This window comes from Pantherophis guttatus, chromosome 2 (assembly GCF_059756535.1).
Source record: "Pantherophis guttatus breed Tessera chromosome 2, ASM5975653v1, whole genome shotgun sequence".
Lineage (NCBI taxonomy): Eukaryota > Metazoa > Chordata > Lepidosauria > Squamata > Colubridae > Pantherophis > Pantherophis guttatus.
In genome coordinates this window covers 214,844,482-214,870,267 of record NC_142064.1, presented here as the reverse complement: position 1 = coordinate 214,870,267, position 25,786 = coordinate 214,844,482, and the positions used below count along the sequence as shown (strand labels likewise).

Sequence of the window (25,786 nt, the reverse complement as noted above, 5' to 3'; positions counted from 1 at the left end):
CTGGCATTAAATTAAAAAGCATTTAAAATGCATTGGTAGAGATGTGATGTTATCCTTGTAATAAGCATTTGTTCCTCTGTAACCTGGCTTACAAAAACAACGCCACAAATGTTGAGTTAACTTTTCATGGTTAAAACACAGTACAAAACTTGCCAAGCACAACAGAGGCCAGGATGACCTGTCCAGGAAACAATGCCACATTATTTTTTATGTACCTCAAGACATTGCACCTTTGGATATGAAACACAAACCAAGTGCAGCATAAAGAAACTTGAAAATATCCTGATTCTTTCCTTTCTAAACAGGACCAAGGCTCTGTCACATGCAAACACAAGGCAGAGGACACATACAAACACAAGGCCCTGGTTTTATTCTTCTGTTACTTATACAAGGGAGGTCCTTAAATCAGAAGGGAGTTGCATAGATTTGTGGCATTTCACAAAACCTTTATTGCTGGGTTTTGTGGACTACTGATTCAGGGCATGGTTTAAGAATTACACTGGAGAATAGCCAATTAGATGTTACAGAGATGTACCCAAGTAACTTAAAAGCAGAAATAGAGAGACACATAGATGTTGCTTTTGAAATTTGAACTCCGTAGGAATCTGGGGGAAAGACTTGTAAGGGAAAGAACGAATGAGTCTCAAGAGAGGCCCAAAGATGTGTGTTTTAACAGGGCAATATCATTTTAGGAAAGAGAATAGCTTAGGTCAGAATAGCTTGATAGCAGAGCCAATTACTGAAAGAGGTAGTGGCAGTGAATTTCAGCACTAATAATACAATTGGACTCAACATCTAAATGGTACCTTTATGATTCTGTGATGTGCAATGGAAAGTTGGAAGCCATGTAAGTTGTTTCCATTTTTAAAAATTGTAATAATTTTTCATTTAGTGACCCAAGAGTCGGGGTGGTGCAGTGGTTAGAGTGCAGTACTGCAGGCTACTTCTGCTGCCTGCCAGCTGCCTGCAATTTGGCAGTTCAAATCTCACCACGCTCAAGGTTGACTCAGCCTTCCATCCTTCCGAGGTGGGTAAAATAAGGACCCAAATTGTTGGGGGTAATATGCTGACTCAGTAAACCATTTAGAGAGGGCTGTAAAGCACTGTAAAGCAGTATATAAGTCTGTGCTATTGCTATTATAGTTCCTGAGATTCCTGATGGAATCTTTCTCTTTCATGTTTAAATTAAGTTTAAATTTAAAGAAAGATTGTATATAGTAAGTAATAATAAACAGTTTCTCCATTTGAAAAAAATAGAGACATCACATAGTAAAGCCCAAGTAAAAGGTGAGATATATCTTATACATATTGTAGAACCTATCTGTTCTAGCTCTAGATCAGGGGTGTCAAACTGAAGGCCCGTGGGACAGATCTGGCCTGCAAGGTGCTTAGATCTGGCCCATGGGGCCGGCCTGGAAATAGCAAAGGACCAGCCTGCAGTGCCTCTGCTAGCAAAAAATGGGGATCGGGGGCCACACATAGGCCCCCCATGCCCCATTTTGGCCATCAGGGTGCTAAAGGAGGCCATCCAGGCTGACAGGGCAGGGGGTGTGTGCGGCCCCCCTGCACCCATTTTGGGCAGCAGGGTACTGCAGGAGGCGTCCGTCCCGTCTGCCGTCCATCCCGTCTTCACCCACCCATCCCAGGCAGCCCATAGAGGACAACTACAATGCTGAACTGGCCCTCGAAGAAATCCAGTTTGATACCCCTGCTCTAGATAAAGAAACATTTGCTCTATTATAAATAAGGAGGCATCTATTTTCATTCTAAGATAGGGAAATGTTTGTTTATATTAACGCATTCCATTAATTGATAATGACTGCCAAAATCTCTAAACTACAAAACCTTATAAAAAGGGAGACAAGGAACAGCTCTTTGTGGGCACCCATCCATAAGTATTTCAAAACTTTGGACTGAATAAATATATATTATTTGACCTCCACTGATCATCCCTGATCAATGCATCCACGGGCCAGATGTATCACGCACAGGCCATGCCCATCCCAGCTCTGGAAAGGCAAAAAATGTTGTGATACATCATGTGACGTCACATGACGCGATCAAGTTTGACACCCATATTCTAGATCCAAGATCCCTATCAATATCAACGGTTACTTAGCATATGACTTGGAATCTGCTAGCAGTCAGGTTGATTAGTGACAGCAGTTTTAATCTATTGCTGCATCTTGATACTTACCAGTACAATAGTTGCTTCAAAAAAAAAAAAAAGGATTTGGTAGACAAAAATCAAGCTATATGATATTTTTCTTTTTTATTCCCACGCCAAGAGATAAGTCACTATCAGCCACAATATACATCATGGGTTGCATCTCTTAAAATGATGTTCAGATCAGAGGTGGCCACATTATGTTCAAGTCTATAATTTTCCCATGCAATGTGAAATTAAGAGATACAAAATTGAGAAACTATTTTAGCTACGCATACTAACCTAAGTCATATCAAATTAAACCTTTAGGAAATAGGGAGACAATTGGACATTAAAAGCAGAGAACCTGTTGCTACTCCCAAGCCTATGGAACAATGGAACCAAGGAAATAATATTTATTAGATAAATAATGGAGAAACAAGTTTTACCTTCATTTCCTTCTCCAGGTGGATGATAAAATGAGAGCCCAAGAGAGATAATGGCTGCGATTTCCAAGATGATGAGAGTCACATCCTGTAATGCTTCCCAGACTAACTGTAAGAAAGTTTTTGGCTTCTTTGGAGGTATAAAGTTTTTCCCAAAAATTAGCCTTCTTTTATCTAGGTCCGCAGTAGTGCCAGGTAATCCTACAGATCAAGGAAACATTAATAGCGAGTGACAAGTCTGTTAATATTTTTTTAACTACAGTTTAAAATACAACCATTTTTACTTTTATCATTTAGCATTTACAGCTCATCAGACTTCCAATTTTGTAATTTTATTTTGGCAAACTCATTCTCAGCTAATGTATCACAGAGTCTTCTGTGGATTTGCAAAGGCATTTGAGAAACACATTTCTTCTCTAGCTTTTCCGTTAGGCAAAGAGAATCATAAAGAGGCACAGGCAAACAATCTAACTTGTGTTTATACAATATGTCAAAAAGAGGAAGCAAAACAAGACATTAATTAGCAAATAAATTTACAAAATTTCAACTATGTATATTAGCAAAGTGATACATAAAAATGTGTTCAGAATTTCCTGCATATGATTTTATAGTTAGGAAAAGTATTATAGGTTGCATTTTTTAATAATAAAATGCTTCTGCTTTGACATGTTTGTTTTTCCTTTTTCCCATTCTTCCAACTAAATCCGTCTCCAGAGCCTTACTCAATAGTATTCCAGAACTTTCCTCAAATATTAACCGCTGTGTCATAGAGAGTATTTTAACTTACTGCATCTGTGTATGGTTTGCCAATTGCACAGTGGCAGATAGGACAGTGCTCCACAGGGTTAACATTATTGCCCAGGGGATCATTGGTTGCCCCCTCATCCCTTTGAAAAAGCTTCATAGCTCCCGCTGCCTTAAGAAAGTTCAAAACATTCTTAAAAATCCATCTCATCCTGGGCACCCTTTTTTTGAACTATTACCATCTGGCAGACAGTACAGGATAATAAAAATAAGGATAAATAGGCTGAAAAACAGCTTCTATTCCAGAGCAGTAACTATGTTGAATTCTATTTACAAATATGCCAGGAAAAATGCAAGGCCATTCATTAACATCAAGACTGAAAGAGAAACTGAAATTCAGCTGTCCTAAAGTAGTTATATTTCATCCTAATGTTCAAGTCAGTCCAAACTCAAAATCTCTTACTATAATTAATTGCTGTGTCATTTCCTCTGGCTACTGCATAGTTTATTGCACAGTGCATTAAAAAACCAATCAGAAGGTAAAGTGTTGATCCTACAAGGAAACATTATTATAAACAGTTACAGAGAAATATATTGGAGTAAGATAAACAAAATGATTTCAAGGGATGTATGCTGTATATTTTAGGTGTGAGCATCTCTAAAATGGAAAATACAAGGGCAGCTGCTGGTAAGCAAAACTTCTTTAAAGAACTTTAAGAAAGTGATTTGTAAGTGATATTTATGGATATCTTCCAATTGCAGAATCAATTAGAAATGTGGCTGTCCTTCAAAAAACATCATTTGATATTATTTTTCCAACAAAGGGAAATCTTTGTGCTTGTACACCTCTGAATATAGTCAGGAAAAGTTTGTAGTAGGAGCTAGAAAAAAATATGCATCTTCTTTAATAGTTTGACAAGAAATGCTTCGTAACATTTCCACACATTCAGAAACACTTTTTCCAAAGGATTTCTACAAAAGTCAACATTAAGTTAGAACCACTGCTGTGAAAACAGACTACACAGATGCTACTGTATCTATTGCACAAGAATGTTCATGATATTTCCAAATTAACTTTGTAAAGATAGTGCTGAGAAAAAAAATCACAGGCATATTGTAAAAAGCTGTGAGTAAACAACTAAATAAAATGGAGTAACAAACATAATTATTATATTGCAATGTATTTGGAGGTGATTAAGTGGTAAATCAATTAAAGTTTATTCTAGGGCAACCAAGTGCGATCATCAGTGTACCCCTAGAGAACTTGAGAGCTATCAAGCTTCCTGCCCAAAAAGTATGCATGCTACAAACACCCATCTTTGGCACCATCTTTATGTACCACGATAATTCTGCCCCCCCCCCATTTCTTAAAAACACTAAATATTGTAGATGGCTGCTGCTTAGTGTTCAAGAAAATAAGGCAAGGTAAGCCACCTAAAACGGACGTCTCAGATTTCCACACTAGATAATTAAGTCATGAATAGAAAATGATCTGGCAGAGATGTGCAATTCAATGGCAGCATACAGCAAACAGAGATGATAACTGGTAATATTATTTTTCAATATGAATACACAATTCTGGCTAGAATGAAGGAATTCCTCCTCCTTTAGAAGTGAAAACAAAAAACTGACATCAATAAAGATTGACTGAAAAGTAGTTAAGACACAGTTTATTGATGCTAATATCTTCACGTTTTCTTCAAACTCATAAATCTTTTAATTAATACTACCTAGTTGTCATAATTCCATGTGGTTAAGATCCAGAACTACTTAAATCAAAGGCACAAAGCCTGGCTTGGCCTTAGTTTAATTCTAAATTACTGAAGGGAAAGCTCAATTGAATACAATGAAATTAAGGTTTGAATAAACAAGTTTTAAAATGTGTTATTATCCTATTATTTGGAAATATGTCAAGACAACAAGGCTGAAATAATAATCTTATCCAACTCAAGTCATCTTTCTTTGCAGATCCACCACATTATAGTAACCCATAATAGTGGTTGCATCTAGGTAATCTTTTTCCACCTTTCTGATACATTTTGTTCAATATTTGATACATTCCCTACTATTTGTTTATCTCCTCTCTTCTTTTTCTTCTTCATGTGTCTTAATATTCTCCTTTCATTGACTTTTAATAGATAGATAGATAGATAGATAGATAGATAGATAGATAGATAGATAGATGATAGATAGATAGATGTAGATAGATATATAATATATATACAGTATATGAAATGTAAAAAAGGGAGGTATAATGAAGCATTCTGTTCATTAACATTCCTAAAAGAAAGGATGGAATAATGGAGGCTCTTCACTTGAAGTACCATAATTCATTTATTGACAAAGTGTTGTGGAAAAATACTTTTTTAATCAGTACAGTTTTCTGAGCTTGGCTTTCCTTCACCTCACAATGAAGAGAGCAGTAATTATTTTAGAATTATTTAGAGAATCTTATCAACACACTGTTTTATTATGTGATGTTGATGTCAACTTTCAATGACCACATAGATAGACCTTCTCTAGGATAAATGTTTGTACACAATCAGTTATTTCCTAGTAATTCCAAAAGAAGTTGTATATTCATAGACAAATTGCTTTATAAACTGTTCCTTCCACTGGGTTGAATTTTATAGATATGAAATTGTTGTGCACAACTGAGCCACACAAGACTGTGACAATATTTAGTAGAAATATATAAGTGTGGAGGGCTGCATACTTAATCTCCACTATAAGGAATTTATAGTATCTTTATATTTTAATTAAAACTCACAACTGGTATGCTATGCTTCAGTTATCCAGTTCTACTAATAGCTGCAAGAAGCACTATGCCTCATACACACATATCAAGTGTCTTAAAGATGTCTGTTTGCACATACCATATTTTCTGGCATATAAGACGACTGGGTGTATAAGACGACCCCTGACTTTTCCTGTTAAAATATAGGGTTTGGGCTATACTCGCCGTATAAGACTACCCCTCTTCCAACGCACACCAAATAAAAATTAAAAAACATCAACTGGCTCACCCACAATGTAAAAGCAGCTGTGCTAGACCCAAAATGGCCCCTGCAACAAGCAGGAACCTCACACAGCCACAAAAAGCCCAAAAACCCAACTTTCACACTTTACACACACAAAATTCCACATACAGCTTTGTGAGATTTTGTGTGTTTATGTAGTTAGAGTGAAACACTACAGAAACACACTAAATCTCAGAAAGCTGCACAAATATTATTTTATTTTATTTTATTTTATTTTATTTTATTTTTATATGAAAGCTAAATTTAAAACTTCCTAAACTTTAAATGGCTAGGTCTAAAAAAGAACAACTAAAAAAAAAACCCCAATTAATTATTTTTTTAAAGTTCCCAAAGGGGAAAAAAACTTACCCAATAGAACAGGGGTCTCCAACCTTGGCAACTTTAAGACTTGTAGACTTCAACTCCCAGAATTCCTCAGCCAGTTTTACTTTGCTGGCTGAGGAATTCTGGGAGTTGAAGTCCACAATTCCCTGCCTGCTTGATTGCAGGCAGGGAGTGGCTTGCTGATGGATGGATTCAGGCAAGCGAAGCAAAGCAAGCATTGCGACTAGCAGCTAAGGGAAGCAAGCTGGAAGGGGAAAACTTTTTTTCTTTTACATGGCTCTGGCGATCCCAGCTGAGTTGCCTAATTAGCAGGCAACTCAGCTGGGATAGTCAGAGCTTGGCTTGTCAGAACCATTTAAGGCTCATCAGAGCCTTTCGGGCAGGTCTGCCTGGTTACAGGAGAATGACACCCGGCGTATAAGACGACCCCGACTTTTAAGAAAATTTTCATGTGTTAAAAAGTCGTCTTATATGCCGGAAAATATGGTATATAATACAATATTCATTTCACACTGCATGTACAGTATTTACCATTGCAATATGTGGGGCTCTTCCCTGTTTAGGAATCAGGAGGAGATATGGGAACTTGAATTCAAATACTGAATTAATCATATAATATTTTATAGTATTTCTATATCTTATTATATACTTTTTACTATTTAGTTGCAAGGAAATATTTATAAAAGGGATTAGTAGTACAGAAAAATGCATTTTTTGCCAATTCCTCTCTCTATTATCTAGTGGCTCTTGAAAATCTGTTTCAAAATGGTTGGAAAACATTCAGGAACAACATAAAAGGTGGCAGAGAACCCTTGGGGGAAAGGGGAGGGGGCAGAGTGAGAGAAATTGCCTGCCATTACTAACAAATCTCACCAGATTGACAGCTCTGGTGAAGCCCCATGACAAACAGTACAATGTACATTCCAAACCAATCTGTGGACAATATCACACTAAACACCTTTGAAAGCAGAATAGACAAAGCTCGTTTCAGTTCCTATATCAATCTTCTTGTTTTCAAAAGCAGAACTCTTTCACACTGAAACTACTAAATACCTCCACTGCCTTTAAACATCAGCATCCTCTCAGCCCTTGACTTGTCCTTGAGAAAGCTCTTTACAGAAATGACTCACACATTCTAGCAGTCAATTAGCTGTCATAAAATAAACAAAGTAACCCAGAATTAATCACTCAGGGAACTCTTCACATGCCAGAGACAGCCTCGTTCATGTAGTAACAAAAATAGAAATGTTCAATAATCTTTTTACTCCAAAAGTCCCTAATTTTCCAAGCTAATATTAAGAGAATGTTAACATAAAAGTATTTTAAGATCCCTTATTTAAAAAAATAAAAATTTTGCACTACTTTTTAATATTTACGAGATTCAATATGCTACTCTTCTTTTCTCTATTTTGTGCATCCTTCCAAAACACCCAACCCGCTATTATTCCATTTTGTTACTTTTACAGAATTTTCCTTGCAGAATATGGCTGAGATGTTCCAAGGAAGAAGATTGGTTTTGTTTAATTGTATCTCAATCAAATTTCAGGGCATAGCAAAAGACAAACAGTACCATATTCTGCTTATTGTACACAACTCTCAAAGGAAAGTCCTGTACTTCAGAGATAAGGAACCCTTATGAGGGCCTTCCACTATTCACTTTTCATTCTCACCATAATATGTGTATTTATTAGTGCAAGACATGTATACCAGCAACATGTATATCTAGTGCAAGGTCTAATCTGGTCTCCAGGATCAGAGGTTTAGCTTTCTGAGCTTTTGGACTTTTGCTGGAGCCCATCCTCAGGGAACCATTGCTGTATATCTATTCCTTTCTTCCTTTTCTATATGGAATATATTTGCTCTGAAATTATTATTTGTTTGCTTGCTTGCTTGCTTGCTTGCTTGCTTGCTTGCTTGCTTGCTTGCTTGCTTGCTTGCTTGCTTGCTTGAGTGATTGAGTGATTGAGTGATTGAGTGATTGAGTGATTGAGTGATTGAGTGATTGAGTGATTGAGTGATTGACTAAGTGATTGATTAAGTGATTGAGAGAGTGATTGATGTGTCATTCCATCTCATCTAGAGGCATCTCTGGGTGGTTTACAAACCTTAAAACCATTATACAGCCACTATGTATGGCTGTATATTCATAAATTCACTATTTATGAAACTAAGAGCTACATTATCTAGGACAGTAAGTTGCATATGGTCACTCATCCAGTTCATGAATGTGAATGCTAAAAACTGAGAAAAATAGTTGTAGAAAGCTGTGGAGACTGTAACCTTCCACAATCACTTCATTTAAACCAAGGAGATAATTGAGCAATTCAGTGCAGAAAGCACAATGAGTCAGCCATGATCTGCTTAAACATGGTTTAATAAATAAGATATATATATATATATATATATGGTAAGGCAATTCACAATAAATGCTTAAACTTATTCTGAGATTCATATTTTATTGATTTTCTTCAGTTATAACTGTTCTTCTCTTACAACAGGCAGACACACCTTAAGCAATATCACATATGTAACCTAGAGTCACATATCTGAAATAGCTATATACAACAATTCAAATAAGGAAATAAAATGCCCTCAATAGGTATTATATGATGTTAGGGGAAGCACCTCATCTAATGTTATTTATGGAAGAGTAGCATGCAGTTTTAATATCAATACTCCACTGAAGGTTGCAATGATCATGACAGAAAAAGATGTTCCTAGCACTACAAAGACAACCACTAACATAGTTCTGCAAAAATTCCAAGCAGTCACAATTACATTTAGCTCTTTGGAGGATTCATAGTTGCAATACAGCTGTTTTCTCAGCAAGAGAAAAGCGGCAACCTCCTGGAGAGCCTTAATTAAATAAAAGGCAATTTTGCAAAGTGGGAGGAGTACTGTTAAGTCATCAGCCTAACTATTTGCATGGTACCATGCATTAACCTTGCTTGCCACTTGATTATCATTATAAATTACATCTTTTTAAAACCAGAAGCAGCAGTGGCATTTCTTATCCTGGTATAGCAATTTTCCATTCTGGTAGATGGCTTTAACAATTTAAAGCTCTGACAGAGAGAACAGAAATGAAGACAAGTTGTATTTTTCTAAATGTTCTGCCCTAATGCAAGCAATGAACCAAAGCTGCCCCAATATCAAAGGCCCGGCAGTGGTAATAGCTTTGGATCCTTTCCTGTCCCAAACTGCTGAAGATATCTCATAACCTAAAATGGACACCCAACATTAATCTTCTCATCATTCCTATCACCCATCTCCTCCTACTTATGACTGTATGACTGTAACCTTGTTGCTGGTAACCTTAAGATTTATATTGACTGTTTCCCTATGACTATCATTAAGTGTTGTACCTTATGATTCTTGACGAACGTATCTTTTCTTTTATGTACACTGAGACCTTATGCACCAAGACAAATTCCTTGAGTGTCCAATCACACTTGGCCAATAAAGAATTCTATTCTATTCTATAGTCATTACTACTGAAAGTGTCATCAAAATGTTGAATGGAGGTAGATTTAAACTCATATTTTCTCCTCTTAGATCCATGCACCAGCACTGATCTTGGAGTGAGAAATGTCTGGGATTTCATGAATCTAAATTTAGAAGCATTGTCTCATTGGTTTTACCATTTATCTAAAGATTTTTTTATAGAATTATGATATCTATTTTTCAAAGATAACATCACATAACTTATTCATTTGTTCTATGCAACCCTGAAATGTCATACTGACTGTAGGGTTATGGATATAATGTTAAATTAGAGTCATACATGGCCTACCACTTGTAGAATGGGAGATGGGAATCTCAAAAATGCTTTCTGAGACCCCGCTTATTTGACTTGATGAAGCACCAGTTACTGCTCTCTTGTCAAAAGGCAAACTAGCATTACTTAAAGGAAAATATGTATTAATGTTCTATGGTCTGTATTCTAATGGAAAAAAACATTGTTAAATTCATTTGTTATAATGAAACTTGTCTTGGCAGTGAATATGCAGATAGAATGGCAGCATTGGAGATGTTTTGACACACACATTGTCTCCTTTCTTGGAAATAAACACATACATTACTTTAGCCTCTCGTTCCACAAGGCCTTCTGCCATTCCTTTCTAAAAAATCAGATCCTAGCAGATTTGAAGCAGGCTGTTTTTCCTCAACACATATGCCTGAAAGGAGGAGGAGTACACAAATAGTTGTTTCAACATCTTTCCTCCACCAGTTTTCCAAGTAAGTTTCTGCTGCTATTTCATTAGCTATAATAGACATTTTAGAATATTATTCAGGTATCATCAAGATTTTCAAAAATACAATAAAAGCGTAAGATCTGCCCATAGGCATCAATGGAGAAGACCGAGAGATAATATGTATTGGATTAGACATCAAGGTAATTATTCCTTAATTCTCCATTCCCCAAAGAGAAGAATTCATGCTTTTACTAGATAGATGGAGGAGGGCGGATAATGAAAATTAGCTTTCTTAATGCAATTTTTTTTTCTTATCTGGAAGTTGAAAAAGAGTGTTAGTTGCAAGAAATTTATTTGCCACCCAGATATCCTCCAACACAAAATCTAGTATAGAATTGCATGGTGTAGTCACATTTACTATTATCTACATGAAGAAGAAAAAAAGACACAGGTAGTCCTCAACCTACGACCACGGTGGAACCCAAGAGGTTCAGTTATAATTTGTTGCAATTGTAAGTCAAGACACTATGTGATTTTATGATCATTTTTACAACAGTGGTAAAGCAAGTCACCATGCTCATAAAGCAAATCATGTGGTTGTTAAGCAAATCAAATAGTTGTTAAACAAACTCATTATTTTGAATGGGTAATTTTTGCTGGAAATCAGCAAAAAAAAAAAGCCCACCAGAAACCAGCAAAAACTGTCATAAACCACACGCGTGTGACTGTGGGACACTGCAACAGATCATAAATGTGAGCCAGTTGCCAAGTGCCCAAAATGCAATCATGTGACCTCAAAGGGAGGGGCGGCAGTTATAACTTTGAGGATGGATCATAAGTAACTTTTTTGAAGTCTGACATAATTCTGAACAGTCATTAAGTAACTGGTTGTAAGTCAAGGACTAACTGTACTCTGAATTACTCCTGAGCAGAGAATTTCTATATTCCCATTTCATTTTATGAAATAATTTTTTTTTAGAAATTATTTTAAAGGAATTCTCAAGAGTTGGAGGGAAGTCCTTGCAATTTTCAAGAGCTAGTATGTGATGTCTATTCTAGAAATATGCAAAACTATAGATAGAAAGCCACAAAATTCCTTCTTTGTGTGTGGAGATGAGACACTTCAAGTAAGAAGCTGCGATTTTTCCTATGCTTGAACAATAGTCATCCCAGGAAAATTCATGTTCAAGGTAAAGAGGCACTGACAGTGTGGTGTGCATGCCCACACCTTCCACCACCAGTGTGGTTCTGGTACTGCACATACCTACACTGTACCCTTCAGAATAAGCAACATTATCTAAAGCACAGAAAAAAAATAAGAAAAGGGGGAAAACATGAGAGGGGGGAGCAAATATATAGCAAAATCAATATCAGAACCATTTGGTTTACTTCTTTATTCCTTTTTGTCCTTGCGGTCCATGCCCTCTTATAAGCATTCTGCTATATATACATAAGTATTAGCTCTTCATTTATCCCCACAACGATCCTGAGAAGTAATCTGGACTGCAAGTGATTCACCCGCTATCATTCAGTAAGGAGCTAAACGTAGCAAAAAGTAGAATTCATTTATGTTTTTCCAGTCTTAATCACCGAATATTAACTCCTGTCACACATTGACTCGATTGACTTGCATGGAGGAATGCAAGATGTTATGCACTTCCTATGCTTCCATTAAATTTGAGAATCATGTTTAAATAAATAAATAATAAATAAATAAATAAATAATTTTATTTCTATACCGCTCTTCTCCGAAGGACTCAGGGCGGTGTACAGCCTATTAAAAGCACAAAGACAGACATCAGTTAAAAATTATTAAAATTATTAAATAATTTTGGCTCAAATTTAAAACCCCAAAAATGTAAAACACCCAATTTAAAAATCATTACATTGATAGCCCAGCCTGGCGGAACAACAGGGTCTTGAGGGCACAGCAAAATACACAGAGGTCAGAGATCTTAGGCAGTTCCAGGGGCAATTCATTCCACAGGGCAGGGGCTCCCACAGAGAAGGCCCTCCCCCTGGATGTCACCAGCCAACATAACTTGGCTGATGGCACCCTGAGGAGACCCCCTCTGTGGGAGCGAACTGGCCGGTGGGAGGCTATTGGTGGCAGAAGTCGGTCTCGAAGAAAGCTCTCCTCAGAGCTTTCAAGAAAGCTCTTTCTGGCTTTTTTGGCAGCAATGCTAATGTCACCACTGAGGAAGAATCAGAAATGGTTATAGAATTTACCCTCTCCCCCCCCCCCCCAAATAGGAGAAACTATCCATAAGTCTGACAGAGAATGCTGAAAGGCAATTTTGTCCAACTCTATATGAAATGTAAAAAATAAAAAATAAAAAATATGCAATTATGGACTATACTCAAAACATCTGTTATAGAAGGAAGGGATGTGAGCTTCTTGCTATTTGCATTTCTAAAAACGTTTTCTTTCTTTTTAAAATTTAAGGCCTTAGTGCAGAAAAGTAATTATGGGATGTATGTTGCATGTTCCATGAGCTCCTAACTTCCAACTATACTTTTGTACATGTTAGCTTTCCCAGTTTTCTCTCTCTCTCTCTCTCTTTTTAATCTTCCTTGCCTTTGTCAGTTTAACTGTATTAAAAACATTGGAATTGAAAGAAATGGATTGCTATGAATCATGTTTTTTTTTCTTTTTCCAGCCACCAGCACCATTTCATGATGCTAAAATTAACTTGGGTCACTTTGCCCTTTCTATAGAGCAAATTCCTGCTATATACTGTAGCAGACAATTGATTGACTGATTATGTATTATCAAGTCAGTGATGACTCTCAGCAACTACACAGATTTCCTTCATTATGATCTGCCCCTAACCTGATTCTTCAGCTCTTTCAATGATGAAAGATGAATCGTTGTACAATGAGGATCGTTGTAATTAAGTCCATCCACTTTGCTGTTCAATTCTTTCTACCTTTCTCAGCATTATAATTTTTTCCAGAGGGTTTTGGGTCTTCCCAGAATGTGTCCGAAGTGGAGGCATTTGATTATCTGTGCCTTGAAGGAGAACTATGTGTTGATTTGTTCAATGATCCATTAGTTTGCTATTGTGTTGTCCACAGTACTCTTAAGAGTCTTCTCCAACACCAATGTTCAAAAGTGTCAATACTCTTTCTGTCCTGCTTCTTCACAAGACCAGCTTTTGCTTATAGGACAGTTACTTACTTGAACACATCACTGTGAGAAAAAGGTTGCCTTTTAACAAATTCCACTAATTTCCATAATATAAAGTTATCTCTACCACTTGTTCAGATATGGGGACACACATTTCACGATAAATTAATATTTTGTACAGACTTGTTTACAGTAACAAAAACGGTCGCTTGCAGATTTGAAGAGAACTAATTAGAAATAGATTTTTATAAACAAATGATATGCCAAGCCTTTGGCATGATAATAAGCACAGTACCCTGTGCCAACACTTTCTTGCTTGTTCAACTATAACATTCTAAATGATAAATGAGTTCATTAGAAACTGAATAAAAGATACAGCACTTATTAACTAAAAATGGATTTGATTTAAAGTAATTATAGGAAAAGCAAGATAATGGAAGATTCTTGATCCGAAATCCCAGAATATTTCCTTTCCCACTGGAAGATAAATGAAAAAAAGAGGAAGCTGTTTCCATGGGTGAGATTTAAAAAAAAAGAAGAAGAAGAAGAGAGGGGAAATTATCAGCTATGATAATGGATTCACTTGCCTTTTCAGACTATTTTGATTACCGGTAAGTATTTTGTGACATTGCTCAAAGAGAGAGATAGAGGCCACGAGGAGGCAGACAAGTCTTTATCTGGGTTTTGCTGAATGGCAAAGGATTTGAACAAAAGTGGGAGAACCAATATTATTTTCATGCAACACAATAATTCATCCAGAGCAGGGAGGGAAAGTGACTCCCAGAATGTTACCCACTCCAAAAAAATCCACAGATAAGGCTTTGGGTACAATTCACATCAAATCAAATTAAATCATATCATTTTTTTAATTACAGGTCAGTGGCCCAGACTAAATAAGACTTACTAAATAAAGCCTACAGAATGTAACCTACAAAGAACTACTTACAAAATAAAATAAGACATGTAAGGTGAAAAAATGTACATACTTCTACTATTTTACTACCAACAATGTGCAAGTCCTACAAATTGCAGAAACATATTTTGCAATTTTAAGAGTTACCTCAGGGCCCTTATTTACAAATAAAAATTGAAGTATGTTGCAATAGAAATTACAATTTACAACAGAATTGTGAGTTTGTGTTTTAATGTTACCATCTTTACAAGATCACACAGCCTTTCCACATATGGAATTTTACAAAATTTGCCATCCAACTTTGTTGATGGTACAACATTGAGCGACAATGTAAATGCTCATCAAAATGTATTGTTTCTAAGCTGATCTAGATACAAGGCTACTTTAAAGTGTATATGTCTATGTTCTGATGGTAATTCTATATCAAGGATCTTTTGCTTAAGCACTGCCTGTTCTTGTCCCAAGGACAGAAGCGCATCTCTAGAAAATTCCATTCTGGAGTGCAATTGACTTCTGGCAAACAGTTACTGTTTCAAGGTTCCTTGCTAGATAAAAACACTAGACTGAAAGCAACATCAGAATCAAAGTATAATCACTTGAGGAAATTCTTGTATCCCTGAACTCCACTACAGATGGTACAAAAGAAGTTAGATAGGATATAATCTATATAATGAGGGTAAAAACAAATGCAGGCAGCTGTAGCTAAGACTGGTATTGATAGTGTCTCGGGTGATATACTGGACTGGTTTACATATATAACACCAATCACCATAAGGTTCAACAAACTGATAAACTTACTCATTATAGCCTAATACTACATGTGAACACAGCCACTGCCTCTATTTCGTACGACCTCTGCCAAATTATACCATATGTGAATCAGAATAAACAAGCATTTATTCATTGGGTTTGTATGTTGCTCCAATATAGAGGTTATTTACTTTATTTGTATGAAGCCGATTCCCTAAACCATAAATTCTTACCTACAAAGCTGGGGGCCTAGATACCTGCAAGATGATCTTTCCTAAATATAGTTTATCCACCCGGCCTGAACAAACATTGAATACCTATGGAGGATCCCTACTTATCATACAACAGAAGAGAGGAGAATAAGCATTGTCTGGAACAACATTCTTTGGAACAACTTGATCACCAAGTCAAGGATGGCTCCACCCTGAAGCCTTGCTGTTAATAAGCCTTCAGAAACCAATTAGGCTAATTGATGGAAACAGATCAGTAACATTGAATAATATTTTATTATTGTATTTATGGTGCAGCATTGGCACTGTACTACTTTTGGGTTTGTGTAACTGAGTATTTTTGGGCTTGAAATGGTTATATTTTATAAAAAAAATAAAATAATTATTTTCCAACCTGGCAAGCCACAAGGTTTAAGGGTATTTCAGGAAAAAAAATTCTTTCAATCTACATTAGAATTTTATTAAATCAACAAATGTTATCATTTACTTTGATTAAAAATGTTTATATTCATATTTGAAAAAAGTATTGTAATGTTACAATGAAGAAGTCAAAACATGTTAAAAATGACAGGAATGAATGAATGTCAGGAATTATAAAATTGACAATTTCAAATGCCTCAATTGAGACTTTTACATAACCAACTTGAAAGAACAAGAGGCATAGTGATACTTTATTTCAGTATCAGATTGTGAACACTGTGTGCTGTAAAAAGCACACTGTGATTCTTTCTTGAAAGAATTATCCCTGAAGAGAAATTTCATTTCAACATCAATATATTGTTGTAAATTATAAATAACACTTGCAGTAAAACACTACCATCGGAGTCTAGTGAAACTATGGTCTCATCCTTCATGAATTGTGCCATTTCAACATGGAAGAAAACTGACTGTCACATAAGACAAACATACACAACAACACTTACTTGGGAGCATTCCAGACTGGTCTGGAATGTATTCCCTGAAGTTTCCATATATTTTCTACTCATTCTGACATAAAGGAAAATGATTGCCGTACGAAGGCCAAGGCTGCCTCCCCATCCCATATGAAGGGTTTGTTAATAATTAAAGACTTCCTTTTCTCTAAGCATCCCTTTCAGACTCTAACTTTGCACAGATCTGATAGCAGTCATCTCAGCCCCCTCAGGTACACTCATCCATAATTCATTCAGAATTTCAGTTGACTGCAGATGTGCTCTGACAATGAGAAACACTTATTAACTTCCTCTCCTTAAACAAAAGTCACTGATAGAAAATGGGTCATTTTATATCTGTGTGTGTGCGTGTCTACATATGTATGTATATACATGTTAAGTTACTTCTATTGTTCAAGCTCTTAACACAAGGGAAACTCCAGAAAGAATGTGTTGTATTTGCTAATCAGCATCACCATATTTGTATACTTTTGCATATACAAGCAACCAAAAGATATTCTCCATTCTCTGTCAAGTACTAAGAATGAGCCACTGATTAGACTGATGTCCATCCTCCCATAGCAAGACATGTTGCGAATTTCATAAAATGTTGTTCACTGCAACATCAACATTTCCATAAGAATTTTGCATGCATGTATTTGGATGTATAAAGACCATATCATTTCTATCTTTGTCTGGAATTGCTACAATGCTCAACACAGTAGATACTACCTTCAGATACAGAATCTAAAGAAGATGCTGTAGAACATCAATCCATTAACAACAGAGGTGATAACAGTGGAAATTCTAGGAGTCCCACTGAAGAGGTATGATCCTGAGTTTTTGTTTAATCTTTCTATTTCCTTGGAAGCCCTTTGGGGATTTTGCTACCTATGTAAAGAAATACATTCATACATGACCAAATTATGAATGCAAAGATTATCTCATTAATCAAGTATTTCATATGATTTTAATTATTGCTATTAATTCAGGATGGATGTAAGCCTCCATAAAAATAAGGAATATTTCGATGGAAGGACAATTAATCAGATTAAAAATTCACAATAAATTTGGTTACGGTTTGTATATAACCTGGAATTAAATTGTAAGAGTTTGGTTTTTTTTAAAAGGAACATGATATTCATATTATCTATACTGGTAGTAGATAGTACAGTACTAACATGCGTCATGCTATCTGACTGCTTAACTGTATTATCTCTTGTTACTATTTCTTTACAATATGAAATGTGACTATTATCTTAAAAGAAAATACATAATCTATGCCTTTTTGTTTTGTTGCATTTGGCCAAATAACATATAACACCATCTTGGTAAATTAATGCAAACAATGGTGATTCAAATATATATGAAGGGCTGGGCTTGTTGCTGCCTAGATCCTAATCACCATTTCCAAAGACCTGCCAGCATTTAACTTCTAGATGTTTAGCTAAATGGATTAGATACTAAATACTGAGATAAAGACCAGGCATGGATGAGAATTATTAGAGGCAATCCTTAAAGTGTATTCCTTTCCTTACATTTCCAAGGGGATCAACCATTTCTGATTCTGTGCTTGTTTTTTGAAAACAGCACCAAAGAGAAATTAATTATCTTCCAGATCTTAATCTTCTTGAAGATATTTATAAGATAAGGACTTTCTTCCCCCGGGATTCAGATTCCCGCAGTTATGAAATGCTTCTCTTATTTATTTTTTTTCACCATTTTAATCACTTTACTTAACTAAGGGCCATACATAAAACACAAACATCATTAAACCAATCCATTAATTCACATACATAATTAATACTAATTGATAAACCAATAAAGTAATCCAGTCAGTGCCCAGAACCTAATTAAGCCCTCCTTCAACATAGATATTTCTATTACTCACTCAATAATCTTCTGTATTTCAAAATATATGTAAAAAAAATATTAGTCCTGAAACTACACCACAGCCATAATTTTGTACTATTTTTCAGTCTGCACTTTCTAATACCTCACTTTCTGACAAGTTTCATTCAAAACTAAATGCCAGGAAGCAGATATACTGGGACTGAGTCCTGACTATTGTGTGATTTATGATTTATGATGTAGTACTATTACAGGAATTCTGGAATGTAAGCCAAAAAAAAAAAGCAAGCAACTAAACCCTAGATAACTGAGTAAGGTTTATTATAAAATCCCTCCAGAAATAGAAGGCTTAGAGTTTAGAATTTAGAAATGTAGGCAAAAAATGTGCTGTGCTATGAGATTTTTATGTTCTTAAAATCTAGTAATCTTTTGTTTCCATACCCTCATTTCTCTTGACCTTCATAAATATAAACTGTACATACTATTGTTAATATTAATTTTAGGCCTTTCATGATGCACATTGTTGAATAACACTTTGTGAATATCCTTTACTATTGGGAACAGTTTATGTTTCTCATCAATGCATTTCCTTTTAGAATTCAGAATAATCCCAGTAAGCTTTTTCAGGAACCAAAGAGACTAAGAGATTAAACTTTACCAATAAAACCTTTTTGATCTTGGGTGATGTACAAAACGCTATGATCCTATATATTTCAATAACCATACTGCTTGCCAAATGGCATAACAGTATAGATAATAAGAATATCATGTTAGAATAGAATATAATGACAAAGTTGGAAGGGACCTTGGAGGTCTTCTAGTCCAACACCCTGCCCAGGCAGGAACCCTACACCACTTCAGACAAATGGTTATCCAACATCTTCTTAAAAATTTCCAGTGTTGGGGCATTCACAACTTCTGCAGGCAAGTTGTTCCACTTATTAATTGTTCTAACTGTCAGGAAATGTCTCCTTAGCTCTAAATTGCTTCTCTTCTTGATTAGTTTCTACCCATTGCTTCTTGTTCTACCCTCAGGTGCTTTGAAGAATAGTTTGACTCCTTCTTCTTTGTGGCAACCCTTGAGATATTGGAACACTGCTATCATGTCTCCCCTAGTCCTTCATCAAACTAAACATAACCAGTTCCTGCAACCGTTCTTCATATGTTTTAGCCTCCAGTCCCCTAATCATCTTTGTTGCTCTTCACTGTACTCTTTCTAGAGTCTCTACATCTTTTTTACATCATGGCGACCAAAGGAACCATGTTCTTTTAAAAAAAACATAAATAACTCATTAGCTTTTTTTTTTTTAATTTGATTTATATGCTGCCCTTCTCCGGAGACTCAGGGCAGCTTACAATGTGTTAAGCAATAGCCTTCATACTTTTGTATATTTATACAAAGTCCGCTTATTGCCCCCACAAACTGGGTCCTCAATTTAACTACCTTAGAAAGGATGGAAGGCTGAGTCAACCTTGAGCCTGGTGAGATTCGAACTTACAGTAATTGCAGACAGCTGGTGTTAATCACAATGCTATCAGTCTGCTGAGCCACCAGGCCCTTGAAGTATTTGAGTGCTTTGTCAATTTTATTCCCTTTGATTTTATACTGGAAACCTACGATGAGTGGGGGAGGGGAGGGGAGGAGAGGAGGGGGGAAGGGAAGGGAAGGGAGGAGATGGGAGGGGGGAGGGGAGGAGGGGACGGGAGGAGAGGAGAGGAGAGGAGATCTATGCACACTTAGAAGCAGCAAAGAAATGAAAACTGATCTTGCAACACAAAACAGGTTGCTTTTCAAAGGGATACACAATGCTGCAGAATGACGCCAATACCACTACTGTCAAGTGTCTGCCTTAATGAACTGGAGGGAAAAAAAACAATATAGTTTCCACTTTCACCTTTTCTAGAATATATAGCTACTATCTCTTTTGAAAATTAGCACAATCACAGGGATAAAGTAATGCAAAATTCAGTACTGAGTTTGGTGATTGGCAATTTATTTCATGTAAGACATTTTGGATGCAACATAGAACTAAACATTTCTTCACAATTTTTTGAGATGAAAAAAGAGTAAAATCCAATTGTATAACATTGGAAGGAGAAGCATTTCCAGTGATGTTTTCACTTGAAGCATTGACTTGATCCAACCAATATCTGAAGTCTTCAGCAGAGATTGAGAGTTCATAGTCAGCTGCACTATCTTATTGGCTTTGACATAGTCTCAGTGATCAGTTACTAAGTAAGTTTAGATATTACTAAATTTAAAATTCTAGATATTATCCTTTCTTCCTTTATTGTTTTCTTAGGAATGTATTTGGAGAACATATCAGGCACAGCAGTAATTTCTGAAATAGTAATCTGCGAGACTAAATTGAGTATGTTGTAATACATATTCTAAATAAATACTAAAATCAATATTAACCCAGCACTTCTATATGAACAGTGTAAAAAAAAAAAAAACCCTCTTCAAAAGTACTTAAACTCAATAAATTACCCCTTAATTGCCACCAATAGCTCCTTCCAATGCAACTGGGAGAAATGAGACAAATAGAAACAATTAAAAAGAAAACTATCTCAGAGCATTTGTTTCACGGCTTAGGTGCAAAATTACTATTTGCCAATGAAACAGTGTTTATCAAGATCTAGAGATGACAGCATATTTAGTTACTATAAATTTTAGCACCTGGCATAACAGATGGATACTATTTCACACTGCACATGTAACTGGGGATTTTCTGGATTCCAAGTACTAGATCAAATAAATCAAGCAAAACTTGGCCCACATTTTCAAATTTTAAACACATAGTGTTACCTCCATTAAAATCTAAACCAGCTGAGTTAGAAATAAATGTAAGTCATAGGTATGAAATTTGGATAGAAAGTATTTTTTAGACAAAATAAGTTTGGATGGGAGAACAATATGTTTATGTTAAAATGCAATCATATTATAATGTGTTGGACCAGCACAGATGGCAACTAAGAAGAATCAGAATTGGTTAGGACTTGGGAGACAGACCACCAAGGTAGTCTAGTTGGGGGGAAAAAACATTAATAGCTAATTACGTCTATATTCTATGCCTATAGAAAAACAGGGAGGGAGGGAGGGAGGGAGGGAGGGAAAGAGAGGGAGGGAGACCATTGGGCACAGAACTTGATACAAGGAAAACTTTACTTTTCATTTGAAGAAAAATATAAATGGAGGAGAAGAAGTGATCATGATGTAGTAAGAGGAGCCTTATTAAATAAATAATCTTAATTCAAATAGCAGTTAAAATGATTAATAGTTTTTTTTAATTATTACAAATATGAGGTTCTACATATAACTACATATATACTATATGTAGTTATCTTCAAAAATATAATTATGATCCTGAACCAGTCATAGACATTGTGAATAAAGTGTCAATATTGGAATCTGGGGAAATCGGGGGGCGGGGGAGACTGCCCATGCTTTCCACAGGGAGAACAAAAAAAAAAAATACTTCCAGAATCTTCATCCTCTAGGCTGCATTTGACAATCATTTCTAGGAGTGACTGTGGATGGGTGTGTGTATACATCCCTACCCCACAAATATACTCTGTGTCAGTGGTGGGTTCCTCCCGGTTTGGTCCGGTTCGGCCGAGCCGGTAGCGGTGATGATATGACATCACCAAACCGGTTCCCCCCCCACCCATGTTATTCTTAGCTTTTATTTGGTCCCACCCCCAATCTATTGCTGCCTCCTGAGTCCCAGCTGATGACTAGAGGGAAAAAAACTGTTTAAACTCTTGCCATGGGGCTTCAAAGGGTCGTCCTACAGCTGATCAGTGTTAAAAAGCAAACAAATGAGTCGTAAGTGTGAGGACTGGTCGTAAGAAATGACTCTGACAGCTAGCCACACCCACCTAGTCACATGACCTCCAAGCCACACCCACAAAATAAGCCACGCCCACAGAACCGGTAGTAAAAAAATTTAGAACCCACCCCTGCTCTGTGTGTGTGTTTGTGTGTAATAGAGAGAGAGGGAGGAGTGTTGATTCATTTTCTTCCCTCATGAAGTCACCTTTATAATACATGTAAACACACAACTCTAAATCCATCCACTTCTTGTTAAAAAAATAATAATGCAATATCCATTCATAAATGGCAGTCAGTTTCATATTGTATGGATCTTGTATTTATATGCATTGTTATTGTTTCAATTCCTTGGATTTTTTTTTTTTTGAACCTTTGATTTTGGATGGGTTGGTCAGATAATTTTTAAAAAAGATGTATACCTAGGACATGGGCAATCCAAAAAGTTTTATTAATTGAAGTGAAAAATCTGCTGGTGCCTATGCGGTCTTTCTTCTTAATGATGTCCTCAGAGGGGAATATTGTTCGCAGACTTAACTATATAGTTTTCATTTATTTTTTTTTTGTGGCTGTTGGGGTTAATATACACATAAATACATCTCTATATAATATATATCTTCTCATCTCAAAGCAGGTTACATAGGAGAAAAGGCTGGTTCAAGAAAGATTCAGCATATGGAAAAGGATAGCTTCAAAAAACACATAACAAGCTACAGTTTTCACAACAAAATATAGTTCACAATACAACAGACAGTTGCCATATAAAAGGAATGAAGTAATTGGATTGTGGTGAAAATTATCAGAAAGTTAAAATACTCAGTAGGGCTAATCAAGACTTGATGGGCTAGTTACCTCCTGTTGTACAATATAGTTCATGGGAAACTGGAATTCCTTGAAGACATCACATAGGACAAGGATCTGACAGCGATGAGCATCCCACCTCGATTCTTCTAAAATTCAAACCTAGTCTGTCCAACTAGAATTCAAGATTGATAAACATGCTTGATTTTGTAAGCATGAAGAGATTTTAGATGAGTGATTAGAGCTTTTTATTCAGAAAGTAAACAATAAATTGTAAATGCGGTTTGTTTCTAGGTGTCCTCTGCCACCTCTGCACAAGAAACAAAATGTAGAATTAAATTTACAACCTTTAGTGTAACAGTGGATGAGAGCATCTACCTGTGGCAGTATTGATCTTTGCTCACCACATCTCATTTGAAAAAAAGATCCTCAGAATGAATCAATCAGGCTGGTTGAAGCTTTATACTAGTCTTGAAAGCAAAGAATTAGGAAGCAGGAAGACCTATCAGCTGCCTACACCTCCACAATTGCAGGACTCATTGTGCAAGTGGGGTCTTGTCTCTACCCCTCAGTGTGGCTGTGGTGCTCCTCGATAAAATATCCATCATATTGTGTCCAAATGTCCATCAAGATCTTACACCGGCCCTATATCTGATTTTTTCAATATAAACCACCCTGTCCTTGAATGGCTGGGTGGACTGGATATTAACATTTGAACTACTATAAGTCCATGTATTTGCCGTACGCTAAATAAAAAAACATCCACAATGCCTAATCAAAGCTTTTACTCATAAGATCAAAGCTCTAGGGAAAGCAAAAATTCCAGAGGACCTAGTGCAATGATGAGTGCATATTATATCTGGATTGGTCTAAAATGCTCATTCTCAGCATACAGTTGATCACAGCTACCCAGATAACTGCACTGGGGCATTTCTTTTAAACAAGTAATTAAATAATGAATTTTTCATAATTCAACATTTTTTCAACCTTAGCATGCTGTCTGTATTTTATTCTGTTTCCATTATGACTCTGGCAGCTGCTAATCATGGAATATCCTACAGCTGGGGGGGAAATGTAAATATAACTGTAATAGCATTAGCAACAGTTCCTCTGGAAACTGTAACAGAATTGCCAGAATCTCATGACAAAACATGACACGGATAGATATCACTGTTAAACAAGATTAACATCAGGAATTAAAAATAGCATCTTTGGAGAGGAAACAAAGCTTGTATTTGCCCTTAAGAGGTCTGTCTTGCTCATACTAAAACAGCTACCACACTATGAAAAACTATTTTTAATCAAAGCAGGCACTTGCTAATGTTACTTCATGCAAATTACTTTGAAGATCTGAGACTGGAGTCGAGAAGAGGTAAGTCTCACAAGATGTCTATTTAACATTTCTGTGCCACTGATGTTATTACAAGAATTCTTATATTTCCCAGTCCTCCTATTGCATTATATCAGCGAGATTGCATAAATGGAAGCATAAGTGGAAGGAAAATAGTTGAATACGTGGATATTATCCAGGATAAAACCTGGATATTTCCATGCATAATATGGACATTATGAGTTATGGCTAAGAGGGTCATTTAGACACAGAACAAGGGAAAAAAGAAGAGTAAACTGACTCTTCTCACCTTTCTGGAAAAGTAATAAAGAAAAAAAAACAGGATGGAAAAGATAAGTTGCATAGCCTTTTTATCCCCAGCCCTTACTATATGCCTGAATGAAATATCTTGCCCATAATTTGCAGGATCGCCTTCTGCCGCCGATAGCCTCCCACCAACCAGTACGCTCCCACAGAGTGAGACTCCTCAGGGTGCCATCAGCCAGGCAATGTCGGCTGGTGACCCCCAGGGGGAGGGCCTTCTCTGTGGCAACTCCTGCCCTCTGGAACGATTTGCCCCCGGAGATACGAAGGATATCGAATCTGGGTTTTTTGCCGTGCCCTAAAAACTTTTCTTTTCCATCAAGCAGGGCTGGCGTGAAACCCCCCCCCCCTTTTTTTTTTTTTTAGCATTTTAATTTGTCAATGGGTTTTAGTTTGAATGTTTTAAATTTTGGGCCAAAGTTATATAATTCTTTTAAAAAATTTAAATTTTGTATTGGTATGTGTTTTAGTTCTGGCTGTGCACCGCTCTGAGTCCACTAGGAGAAGGGCGGGATACAAATTGAATAAATATATAAATATATATATAATTCAACCAGTGGTGGGTTGCTACCGGTTCGCCCTGGATCGGGCAAACCGGTAGCAGTGGCAGTGGGAGGTTCCACCCACCCGCCCAAATACTTCTGCGCATGTGCAGAAGCGTCATGCATGCATGCCCATGAGCGAACCGGTAGCGATGGGTTTTGAAACCCCCCCTGAATTCAACCTTTGTTCTTCTGCGGTTTCTAGAAATAATGTCTTATGGTACTGTTCTCCACTCTAATACCTTCATTGACTGGCCAATTGAACTCTAAGCAAG

General features: G+C 36.4%; 1 protein-coding gene across 18 annotated transcripts in view; it reads right to left on the bottom strand.

The window, feature by feature from the left end:
- ATP2B2 (ATPase plasma membrane Ca2+ transporting 2) overlaps nucleotides 1-25,786 on the bottom strand; it is a 364,247-nt gene that overhangs the window by 108,678 nt on the left and 229,783 nt on the right. For all 18 annotated transcript variants that reach the window (XM_087887774.1, XM_034438425.3, XM_034438436.3 and 15 more), the window contains one exon: nucleotides 2,596-2,793. In XM_087887774.1, coding sequence (XP_087743900.1) covers nucleotides 2,596-2,793 — 198 coding nt within the window. The remainder of the gene's footprint in view (nucleotides 1-2,595; nucleotides 2,794-25,786) is intronic.